The following is a 12,794-nucleotide window of genomic DNA, read 5'->3' on the forward strand; positions in this document are numbered from 1 at the left end:
GAGAAAACAGACTCAGAGAAGGCAGGACTATATACCAAGTCACAGTTCTTAAGACTCTAGTACTTCTCCCATCATCTCCTACCCTTCCACATTTTTTTTGGACATGGGATCCTATAATCACAGCCCTAGAAGAGAAGACCCCACATCCTAATTTCCTCCCTTGGGGTCAGAGTAGACACTGGTCTAATCTCTTACCCTTGGCTGTGGGCTGCAGCTTCCTGTCCTTCTCCAGCTCTTCCTCCTGTAGGCGGCTCAGAATTTCCTCCAGGGTCTTCCCAATCTCCACAAAGGATGGGCGCAGTTTGGGGTCCATCTGTAGTCATCCACACCAGCCGTTAGCCCTGCCCTCCTATGCTCCACCCCAAGGATGGCATTTGAGTCCTTCTGACATCTTTTAAGACTCAGATGTGCAGCTAAGAGAGCTTTTCTGAAGACCAGAGACCATGAGGGTGATTCCCAGAGCTAAGGTCAGGGAAGATGCTTCCCCTATCTTAGTACGCTTTCTGTGTGTCATTCCCTTTTTTGGCACAGAACCCTCCGAAAGGGTATGCTCACATTGGTTTTCTTTCTAGAATTCTGTTGCTAATGTGTTTCTTGGAGCTACCTAGACAAAGCTCAACTACTTGGTCATAACGAGTAGGTCCAGCCCCAGAGCTGGAGGCTAACAAGAGCCTTTCCCATGGACGTTAGACCAGCTGGATCCATAGTCCAACTAAAACTTGACCAGAGCTCCATCAACATCCAAGATAAGGGGTGATGGGTCTACCCTGCAGTCTGAAGATTAGATATTACAAAGCGGTTTTCCTTTCCTTGGTCCAGGGTTCTAGAGAATCTGACAGGCCCAGAGGAGAAGACATGGGCATTCATCAGTGAAAATAAGGCCCCCTAATTAATTAGCAGCCTCTCCCTACAATCTCAACCAGACCAAAGCCGGGGAAGCAGGGGAAGATACTCACGTTACAGCAGTTGAAGGTGAGCTGCAAAAAGTCTGGGGGACAGTCACCCACCATGTGCTGGAAAGCGTCATAGTCCAGCCCGAAGTTCTATTGATGGGTATGGTGGGGAGGGAACAGGGGACATGGGTAGAGAGGTCATTAATCCCTTCATCTATCCTAGCCTGCTCAGAGAGGCTGAGAACTGCCCCTGAGAAATAGCCATACAGACTAAGTTCCACCAACTCCACCCCAAAAACAAAACAGTTCCACATCCTCGAAAGCAGCCCCATCCCAGTGGCACTGATCCCCATGCCTGCAGCTCACCTCTGTGCGGGGAAGATAGTCCGGATCAGCCTGGATTCGGGCGATGATCTCACAGAGGATGATACCGTAAGAGAACACATCCGCCTGGTTGGAAGTGAGACCTCAGTTTCCCTCTCAATGGGGTGAAAAGTAGGGTTTCTGCCCCTCATATCCACCAGCCCAGGCCTGGGCCCTACTGCCCATATTTCATTCAATTCATCACCATGTACCAGCCCTGCCCTTGGTGGGAAGGACGTAGATAGATCCTCACCCTGAACATTAAGGGTGATCTTGGACACTTTCTGCTAAAGGTAGATTCTAAGGAGAACCAGGTCTTGGGGTCCCCAGACTCACCTTCTCATTGTAGGGCTCATCTCGGAGAACCTCAGGTGCCATCCAGAAGGGTGAGCCCACCACAGCCAGCTTCTCACACCCCATGCTGTGGGGTGAGATTATACGGAAAATGAGCTTGCCACTGGCTGATGCAATAGGATATCTGAATACTGGGAATTCTTCCCTAAGGATGGGCACAGACTAGGATTGACCAAATTTAGGGAGCTGAGGTTGAGCTGTGACCAAGTCCTGGCCTCTGGGGAGGAAGCTGGAGTTTTCTTTTTGCCTCAGTCCCTTCTATAACCCCAGCACCCATTAGGTTACTCACCTAACATCAGGGATCTTCTCGGCAAGGCCAAAGTCAGCTATGACAGCAGAGTAACCATTCTCATCCCTCTTTATCAGGCAGTTCTAGGGTTCCCAAAGAAGAAGACAGTGTGGCTCAGAAGTAGGGGCCAGCCAACCATAAAATTACTGCCATCCTTCCCTGCCACAGGGTACCCTGCTCCTTGATGAAACCATACTCTTAGGCTGACCCGAGTGGTCAGTCTTGGGGGGCTCTGACAGTCACGTGAGATTAGTTAGGCCTGGATTTTGGGTGGTTACCCTAGGATTATCATGCCCCAAACACAAATATTTATCTTTGTTTTCTATGCACTAGGCATGGTACCTCAATGAACAGAAACCCTTATTCTCTTGGAGCTAACAATCTAGTGGAGGAAGACAGACTATCAGGCCCCTGGCCTCCCTTCCTCTTTTCCTCAGGATGCAGAGACCAAAGGCCAAGCCAGGCCAGACCTTGCCAAGTAATATAAGCGTTGGACAAGCACCCAAGCCTACACCAACTTTCACTCTAACAGGATCATAACCAACCTCCTCTTTGGTATTAAAAGTCTATGATCTGGCTCTAACCAATCTGCCTACCTCCCCAGCCACTCCCCTCTGTCTCTGGTGCCCTTATGCACACATCTGCATCCACTGTCACAGACATGCTTGGCTTGTAAAGCCTGAATAGGCCCTTCAAGCTTTTGCCTTTGCTTATACTGTTCCCTTCCACTTGGAATGCTCTCCCAATTCTCCTCTTCACCTCAGAAAATTTTATGTGTTTTAAGGCAAGCTACCTTTCCAGCCCTGTCCTCTCCAGCTCTCACCTTTCTCTCTCATCTCAGCTCCTTTAAGTTCTACTCTATGCCACTTCCTCTTACAGTCTACCAGGCTGTCAGCTCTTCAGGAGCAAGTTCTGGTTCCTCGCAGTATTCATTTCATGAAAGAGGCTCAAGTCATGCTCACTGAACAAATGTCTCCAGAGAAAGGATAAACCCAAACAACTCATAAATAAACACAAAGCAGCAATGAGCTCTCCCCACACAGCTGCATTCAAAATAGCCCTACATCATGCTGGCTCAGGAGGTACCTTACTCTACCCACCTTCCTCCAGAGGCAGCAGAGACTAGGGATGCTTGCAAGGCTCACAGGGACATTTCTGGCGCTATCTGACCCAAACCAGCCCTCCTTCCTCATCAGCCTTGGCATCCAACTGCCAAGGCATTGCCAAGTCACTTCCTGCTCACTCCACATTAGGTACAAATCGGTCCCCTTTCACCTTGATGTGATCACAACATTCTTTCCCCAAACTGGAAGAAGCCTGTAATTTCATTGCATCCTCTCCTACCTTAGATACCACATAGACATGCACCATCTCTGGCTTTCAAGGAAGACTGACTTTGTGCTTCTCCTGGAGTTAGTTCTCCCATCAGTCCTGCTGGCTCAGCATCCCCCAGCATCTTGACTTTGAATGTCTTTGAGAATATGAGCCCTAGGCCAGTTTGACTATTAGATAGCTGACGCCCAGGCTTTAGGGCACTGTCCTATGAGGCAGTAGCAGCTCAGATATGTCGGCTATTTTTCTCCCCTCTCTTCTTATTTCACTAACAATTTCTGTCTCCAAGGCTCAGTCTAAAGTCCTATTTACTATTTGCTTTGTAGCCCTCAGAAACAAACAACCTTGTTAAATTCAGATTGTAAATTCAGCAAGTGAGGAAAAGAACATGGCCACAGTACACTGCCTTGTCAAAGTTGTTCACTTTCTGCCCCATCTTCACATTCATGGAAACCTGTTCACTCACTGCAAACCATCCATTTGAGAGTAAGTGACTCCACAGTAGCTTCTCTGAGTGGCTGAGAAATGGCTAAAGCAGGGATAATCAGGACCCCACAACATGGGGCAAGGTTATCTCTGCCTCTGGTCTGGAGTGTGACCATTTCCCCTCTTTAAGCTTCTCCATAGCCAATAGCTGGGCATTGGAGCCAAAAAACAAAGATAGGATACTAAAAACCCAAAGAGCCAAACTTTAGGAGTCTGTATCAAAGGTGATAAGAAAAATGGGAGAAACGCTGACCAGGATTAGCTCTATTGGGTTGTCCAACAAACTCCTGAGCCTGTCCTTAAGAGGGCCTCAGCTAGTGAGGTTTTCCTTATCTCCCACTCATTCCTCACTGGCTTCTGCTGGAAGTATTCTCACACAGGATCCCAATGAGTTCCATAGTATTAAGCTCAATAGACAAAATTTGTCCTTTTATTACTTGACCTTTCTGCTGTTGACATTGCTGATTACTTCTGTCAGTGTTTTTACATATCATTCAGGAATCATACAGTACTTGAGCATGCAGAAAATAAGTAGTTGTGCTCCTAGAGCTAACAGATAGCTATCAGAGGCTCGTCAGAGGCTACTCCCGTTCCTTTTTTATTCTTCTCTCCTGGCTTCTAAGACTCTACAGTTCTGGATTTCCTTTTCTACCCTTGGTTACTCTACAGACTTCCATGCAGGTTGTTCTTCTCATTCTATGAGGATGATGCTCTCAGGGTTCTATCTTGGGCCTACAACTCTTGTGTGCTTTTGTGGCAACTAATCCATATTTCTTTTCTAATTACCACCTCTGTGCTGATGATTTCCAAGTGTATATCCCCAGCCCCGACCTTGATCCTCAAGCTGCAGATTTGTACATTCTATTTCTGGACATTTCCTCCTGGATTACTCATACTGAACTCCATACATGCAAACCTGAACATATCTTATTCTCCCCAAAGTTAAAAATCTAGCTGTATTTTTATGTCAGCTGGTACCCAGTTTGCTAAGCTAGAAACCTGGGATTTAGTCTAGATTTTTAACTCTGACTCCAACTAATTTTAGCTTCTAAGCATTTTTCAAATCAGTCCCTCCTCTGCATCCCCACTACTATTGCCCTAGTTCAGGTCCTCATCATTCCTCCTGATTATTGCAATACTGTTCTAACTGGTCTCTGTGGCTTGGGCCAGGCTTGATCTCCAGAATCCACTTTCCTCATTCCTGCCTGCATGATCTTCATAAAATGAAAATCTAACTGTGTTACTCCTCTATTTAAAAGCCAGAGCAATGACATATTGTATGATTCCATTTATATGAAACATCCAGAATAAGAAATCCATAGAAACTGAAAATAGATTAGTGGTTGCCAAGGGCTGATAAGAGAGGGAACAAGATATGGAGTTTTTGTTTTGGGATGAGGAAAATTAGATAGTAGTGATGGTTGAATATATGAAAAACCACTGAAATATATACTTTGAAAGGGTGAATTTTATGTGCAAGTATATTTCAAAAAAGCTGTTACTTTAAAAAAGCTAACAATGGTTTTTCATTTCCTATCTACAAGATAAAATCCAAGCTAGATATAATATGATCAGACTCCTTTCTTTTCAACTCGTATCCCTTATCACTCCAACATCACAGTCTCCACGTCATACTATTTGTGCCTCTGTGCCTTTGTTTATGCAGTTCCCTTTGTCTGGTCTGGTCTGGAATATTACCATCCTCCCCCCACACACACACACAATATTTAATAAGTAGAATTCAATTTTCAAGCTTGGGCACCATCTCTTCCAAGAAGCCTTCTCCATACCCTCAGGTTGGGTTAAATATCCTTTTCTCAAAGCATCCTATGCATTCTCTCTCTAACCTTAGCATTTGCCATATTATAATGAAAGTGTCCGTTTCTACAGGCCCCTCCTATAGCTACAGACTGTAAGCTACAGACTATAAGCTTTAGGAAAGCAGGGATACCTTAAGAAGGAGGTGGCCTAAAGCATATTTCCTATCTCTTTGGGTAAGGAAAAAATTGCATACTCTGTGTGGCACCTTAGAAATTATAAAACACTTTTCACAAACAAGATCCCAATAGTTCTTCAAAATGACATTGTCAGGTGGGCAGATCTGAGATTTTTACATTTAAAATGAGAAAAGTGAAGGTTACTACTATAAGTGGTAAAAACCCAGGTCTCCTGATTCTAAAGTGTTCCTTCCTGATGATTTTGGCCTCTCAAGAAGAACAAACTGAAAAGCTTTCTACTGGAGACAGCAAGGCCATGGCAGAAGCAATGTAGTTTTAAGATAGCAGCAGTAACCGAGGCCCATGGAGAAGGCAGCACTGTTTGTGTAGGCAATACAATAAGATGCCTTCATTTGGCATGCTAGCCCCTACCTCCAATGTAGTTAATCCAAGGGCATCTAGTGTAATGATTGCACTTCTCACTCAATTTGGATATTGCCCCAGTACAGACTACAAAATATGAAGCTCAGACCACTGTGGGGTTCTGAAGAAGCCAGACCAATTTTCAGGCTGTTTGGGATGCAAGGTCCATTGCATAGAGGATGAAAATGCTTTATTCAAAAGTATCCTTGCCTAGAGTAAGCAGAAGACATAAGAGAGGCCCAGTCAGACTTCCCTAAGGCAAGAGGTGACCTTTTCAAGTTCAAAAAGAAGCTTAGGCACTGCTGCTGCCTGGCTCCTATTCCTCTTTGTTCTCACGCATACTACATATTTGCCTCTTCAAGGGCAGGGAAGGATCCCATTCATCTTTGTATCTCTAACGTATCACAGACACACAGAGAGAGCTAGCAAAAGTTTGTTATATGAAACTTTGGACGGATGACTGAAGCAACTGGGCTCCTTTCAAAAGTATATGTCAAAAGCATACACTAATCATATATTCGACTCTCCATAGTGGGGACTGAGCTGACAAGAGATTCAAAGAAGTGGCCATGAATGCATTTCTGGAAGCCAACACAAATCTTTCAGAACTGAGCCAGAGTAGACACTTGGGAGCACTTCCTGAGGTCTCCTAGAACAACTGCACAGTCAATACTGGCACTACATGAAACCACCACAGCACAGGAAGATCACAGACTGAAATGCCCTCCTAAATGCCCAGAGACTAAGTCTCTTAGAAGATTATCTGGTTTGCTATAATGTGTCCCCATCCCTTGCCCTCCATCTCATCATGTGATCCCATATCTTTACCACAGCTCTTGTGTAATAATCTCTTCACAAATCTGTCTCCTCAACTAGACTAAAAGCCCATGAATGGTACAGATAGGGTTCTAGTAATTTCTGTGTCCTCAATACTATATTCTCTATTAGCACAGTATAAATGGTACCTAAAAGCTACTGATGATTCTCATTATAAAAAACAACTATTGTGATACTTTATTATAACATCCCTAGGAAACTAATACAGCATTATTTTCAAAACGTCTATTAATTTAAAATGTCAGAATGCTATTGAACTGTTCTGATTTTCATTGAAGTTAAACATTTGTGATGTGTGCTAGACATTTATGTCCTCTTCTGTGAATTGTTTCCCAATATTTTTATACTTTTTTCTCTCATTTATTATAACTTTAATGTTCTTATTAATCAACATTTTAAGATTATTACTTGTTATCTGTTACATTTACTACAAATGTTGTCTCCTAGTTTTTGGTTTGCTCTATAACTCACTGCCTAAATGTATAAAATAAACAGGAATGGTTTTATAACTTTTATAACACATTTTTACTTCATTAAAATAAGCTATCAAACTACAAAATAAATAAATAAATAAACTACAGGGTGTCCTAAGAGACACTCTCTATATTCCTCCAGCATTAACCTTTGTTCCTAATTCATGCTCTCTTCAGTCTCTGAAAATTGGCATTTTCTGTTCCTAGTTGTTGTGTGGTATAGCTGGATAGGCAATTCACTCTGATCGATTCAGCAGGGTGGCTTCTTCGGAATCCATGAAAAAATACATATATATATACACAAAAACCAACAACCAAGACTAGAAGTACAATTCATAACTCACACTCCTAGTGGTAACCAAACACAGTTTTGCTTGCCTGATCCTGGACAGTAATGATAATAAGCAGAAACAAACTGCTCTCTCAGCTGCTCCTCAGAGCCAAGCCTAATATATCTTTGTACTACTTACTCCTAGAGCTACAGGTAAAAAGCCTGTGTGTGGTTATTGCCACTTCTTGATGGAGCTCATGAACTGAATATTTTTAAAGCTATACTACCTCCCACTTCCTTCTAAGTAAACTATCAGCATCGCCACAGCACAAATCCGTATCAGGCTATTTCTTAGAAGTAATTACAAAATTAGACTGAACAGCTATATCTGACAGACTTTTCACTCTTGAAAGCAGTATTGCTGTAACCACTGATGTGTGAATCCTGCAAAGGGAATACTGCTTTCAGGAGACATTCTGATAGGAAACTAGGGATCTTCTTTGCCTCTACCACAGGCTCAGGATCATTTGGAAAAAGGCATCTGCTTTTTACCCATGTAGAATGTGTTCCCACTACTTTAAATCCCTCCTGTGAGCTCTGGTCTGAGAAGCCCAGACTGATGGCTCCTGTGATGTCAAGGACAAAATTCTATTTTACAGACTGAGGTCCAAAGGCATTGAAGTCATTTGGAGGGGTGGGACAAAACTGGGTCTGGGACTCAAAATCTCAGCTCTCAATCAGATGTTTTGGCCTCTGTGCTATCAAGTGCATTCTCTGAAAGAGAACCAGGAAGCCCCTACTCTCACAGGTTCAATGCTAGGTACAAGATGCAACATAATAGAACAAATAATATAAAGTGTACACCACTAAAGTATAAGTAAATCTTTTTATTGTTCCTTAAGATATCAAATTTAGACCCAAGGTTGCCAATGAGGAGATAATTTGGAAACCTCAAAGCCCTCCTCTGTCCCTTTAGTCTTATTTCTCCCTTGGGGCTTCCCACTCTTATAGTCACTGTCTCCTGGGTAGGGCTGCTCTGACCTAGGTGTAGACATACAACCTCCTCCTTAATCCCTGCCACACAATTACAAAGAGGATGAAACATTCAGGCAAACACTCAGAGATGATAAAAGGGCAATGAACACAGACAGTCTCTCCTGGTACATCGTCTGGCTTGTAAAATTCATTTGTTTTTCTTCAATTTGAAATTCCCTACAGTGCACTTCTCAGCCTGTCTCCAGTTTGTAAACTCATTTGTTCTCACCACCTAGAAGTATCTTCAATACCTCCTTAAAGTTCAGACCCAGGAAAGCACAGAGACCCAGTTCTTTCTAAATTCCTAGTTTCTCATCTCAAGCCACTGACACTGGGAACACCTACTCCCTAACAGGAAAACCAAATAACAGCACCCTATAGGTCCAAAAAGGTTTATCAGTCATTTTTACAACATGACAAGCCCAGACAGAATCACACTTGGATACTATCACAATGAGATAAAGTGCTCTGGGAGCACAGAAGAGAATATGATGAGGTCTTAGGAACTCACTGGGAGAGCTTTCCTCCTAAAGTCTAGCAATATTTCTTTTCTCTGAAAACCTATAGTCTGTGGCTAAACACTTAATTGTAAAAATGCTGTGGACTGTTTTTCAATTATTTCCCAACAAGACTAAGTACCTCTAGGTCAGAAATTGTCCTTTTCTAATATACCCTCATCCATGGTTCCAGGCATAGGAGACACTCATGTAGGTGTGGGGAAAATAGCTGTGTGACTAATTGATATCTTGTCATGATCTCCTTCCACCTTGGAGGAAATGATGCTCTCTGAGTAGGACACAAAGATTTGATTTTTGGCTGCATGCCTGAAGTGAGAACAGGCTATCAACTTAAGGCAGTGTCTAAGTTGATACAATTCTACCTGAAACAAGTGCAGTTTTTCTCCTTCTTGACTTCTATAACATTCTAGGGGATAAGCAAAGGCTGATGAAGGGAAAAGATACCACCTTCCAAGTCCAAACCATCCAACTGTCCAGTCCTTGGAGGTACTGATGAAGATAAAGGACTCCTCACAACTAGGCTTCAGCTGGTCACTAGATTCCACTTGACAGGCTTAGTGCTCCTTCGGTAACAGTACAGTTGACTACAAATGGCCCTGCCATACCCATAGGCCCCACAATCACCTCCCCAAAGCTATTTTCTGTATAGTAGTTTATAAACCAATGGCCAGGGTCCCCCAGGGACAGTACTGCTGTTGGAACACCAGAACCATTCTAGTGTGAGGTAGCTGGAGACTGACTGCCTTAGGCCTTATTGGCTCAGAGAGTACAGCCTGCTTTTGTTTCCTTTGCAAACTTTTTATTATAACAGGCTCCCTTACCCTTCCATCCATGAAGGAAGGGGTATAGGAATATATATATGCATGAATGCATATGTGCATGTGTATGTGTTGAAGGTGGGGAATGAAATGACAGCTATTCTTGGACAAGTACAAAACTCCCATAGACCTCCCTAGAAGTCTTCTAAGTCAGCTCCTGGACAGAAGGCATATTAGGTGATTTAAACCTCCCACATCAATTATCAAGCCGTATTATTTATATAAGCTTTATCCTGGTGGTGTCCTGGGCCACTTGGCACTGAGGTGTCTGCTTTGAAGCATGGCCAACTTCCTCTAAAAACAAGTCTTTTCTAACCTGATCACACAGCAATTTGGAGGGCAAGAGAATACTACAGAGACCAGCTGATGCCAAAGAGGAACTGGCAGGATGGCAGAAACTCAATCACACAGATAGAAAATGGGTCAGTACATTACGGCCCTCAAAACCTGCACTCAAGTGACTAAAAATCACTAAACTCCTGCTCTCAGTTAAGAGCCGAGGTCATTCGAGGTCATTCTGACTTCCTGGAGGTCATTCCTACAGAGCAAAAACCTCTTAACCCTCTTCATGCCATCTGCTTCTGCAACACATATATTTAGGAGACTGAAGTCAAATGTGAAGGTTCTCGAGATGTATGTGTTGCCTGGCTCAACATTAAAAGTTACCTGCTGTGAGCCGAGATTGGCTTTCTAAGGACTAGCTATACAGAGTAATAAGTTGTATCCTCTGTAATTAAATGTTAAATCTATAAGAGGGCTCCATCATTCCAAAGCTCATTAACGACTGGTTTAACACAGCTTTCTTGGTAATGGAGGACAGTGTCTCAAAGAGTTGTGCAAGTAAAGCCTTCGTACCTTAGATGTGAGGTCCCGATGGAAAATGCCTTTGAAGTGAAGGTAGCTGAGGCCCACTGCTATGTCATAGGCCAGTTTCACCCTCACAGTCCAGGGCAAATGCAGGTTACTGTCTAGCAACTGTTCCAGGTTTCCAGAGTTGATATACTGCAAAACAGAAGGAAAACCCAGCTACCATTTGTCTGGTTGTGAAACCAGTAGAGAGTAAATGCCTAGAAGATAGAGACTGTATGTTTTGTTTGTTTTTTAAGTTACTGAGGGCTTATTCTGCATCCAGGCACTATGGCAGGTGCTACTCACAAAGTTACTTTCCTTTGAAGAGATCACAATCTGTGAAGGGATATAGACAAACAATAAACAATATCATGTGGTAAATGCTAAAATATAGCTTTGTACATGTACAACAGCACTATGCAGAGCAGAGAATAAAGTGACTAACTCAATCTGGACATGTCAGAAAAGCTGTATAGAGGAAATAAGGGGTCAAAAAGATAACCTGGGGGAGCAGGAAAGACAGACCACACAAAGGGAGCAGCATATACAAAGATAAAGGTTAAGTGACAGTACATGAATAGGAGAGGCAAGTGAAGCTGATATGCTTTGCTAAGATATATGGACTTTATCTTGTCTATAGGGAAGAAAAGAAAGTCTCTTAAGCAGAAGAGCAACGTGTTCATATTTACTTTTTAAAGGAAAGATTATTTTAGCAATGGCATGATAGATGGATTAGAGTGGAAAATATGGAGAAGGCAAAATAGGTTAGGAGATTATTGCAATAATCCTGATGAAAGAAAGATGCCTGAGTTAAGGCAATAGCGGAGGCATTGGAACAGAGCAAGATTCAAGATGTATTTAGATGGCAGAGTTAACAACAACAACGACAATAACAACAACAACAACAACAAAACACCTTGATGACTGTCTGGATAGGGGGGTAGGGGCAATGAAAAGCTATAGGTTGATCCTAAATTATTGGTCCCTGGATGCCATTATTAAATATCCAGAATACAGGGAGAGAAGCAGGTTTTCAGAAGAGGCAATGTTAAAAGATAGCGGGTTCAGCCAGGACATTCTGAGTTCAAAGGCTTTTAGGACAACTGAGGTAGAAAGTCAGTTCAAAGTTCAGGAACAAAGTCTGGGCTAAAGATAACATTTAGGAGGCAGTAACATTGAGCTAAATTAGTCACTGAAGCCAAGGAATGTATAAAATTGCCCAGGGGCTAACCTGTAAGGTAGAAAACTAATGTTTAAAAGAGCAGGCAGAGGAAGAAGAATCAAGCAAGAACATCGTATAGGAGTCAAAGAAGGAGCACATTCTCAAAAGGAAAAGACCAAAAGTAACAAATGCTATAAGTCAAATAACATGAACATTAAAAGTGTCTACTGAATTTGTAACTAGGAAGTCACCGCAACCATAGCCAGAGCAGTTTCAGTAAAATTGTTAAGACCAGAGTAAGACCACAGTGAACTGAGGAGTGAGTAAGAGATAAGACTACGGAGAAACTATGTGAAGACATACTCTTTCAAGAAATCTGGCTGTTCATCATCCCTACCTACCCATGAAGGGTTGTTTTGCTTTTTTTTTTTTTAAAAAGCAAATAAGCATATTTATATAAAGATGATAATAAAAACAGCTAACATTTATGTACATATTGCTTATTTTGTACCAGGCACTGTTCTACATTATCTCATTTAATCTGTACAAAACCCTATGAGGTAAGTATACTATTATCCTCATTTTACAAAAGACATTTAGAAGTTAAAAAATTTGCTTAAGGTTATCTAACTATTAAGGAGCAGAACCAGGTTCAAACCCAGGCAGTCTTGCTCCAGGGTCCATGATCTTAAGCACCACGTTACAATAGAGAGCTAGAGGCCATAGCATCTGAGTCAGAGAGCCTCATGCAGAA

At 42.5% G+C, this 12,794-nt stretch overlaps 1 protein-coding gene across 3 annotated transcripts in view; it reads right to left on the reverse strand.

The window, feature by feature from the left end:
- Positions 1-12,794, reverse strand: part of TESK2 (testis associated actin remodelling kinase 2) — a 107,299-nt gene that overhangs the window by 1,785 nt on the left and 92,720 nt on the right. For 2 of the 3 annotated variants that reach the window (XM_039884414.1, XM_039884432.1), the window contains exons 5-10: positions 10,885-11,031; positions 1,900-1,982; positions 1,593-1,677; positions 1,260-1,343; positions 957-1,043; positions 196-313 (exon numbers count right to left, since the gene is read on the reverse strand). In XM_039884414.1, coding sequence (XP_039740348.1) covers positions 196-313; positions 957-1,043; positions 1,260-1,343; positions 1,593-1,677; positions 1,900-1,982; positions 10,885-11,031 — 604 coding nt within the window. The remainder of the gene's footprint in view (positions 1-195; positions 314-956; positions 1,044-1,259; positions 1,344-1,592; positions 1,678-1,899; positions 1,983-10,884; positions 11,032-12,794) is intronic. The other variant, XM_039884423.1, reaches the window with a different exon arrangement.

Source organism: Pteropus medius, unplaced genomic scaffold (genome assembly GCF_902729225.1).
Source record: "Pteropus medius unplaced genomic scaffold, Ma_sr-lr_union100, whole genome shotgun sequence".
NCBI lineage: Eukaryota > Metazoa > Chordata > Mammalia > Chiroptera > Pteropodidae > Pteropus > Pteropus medius.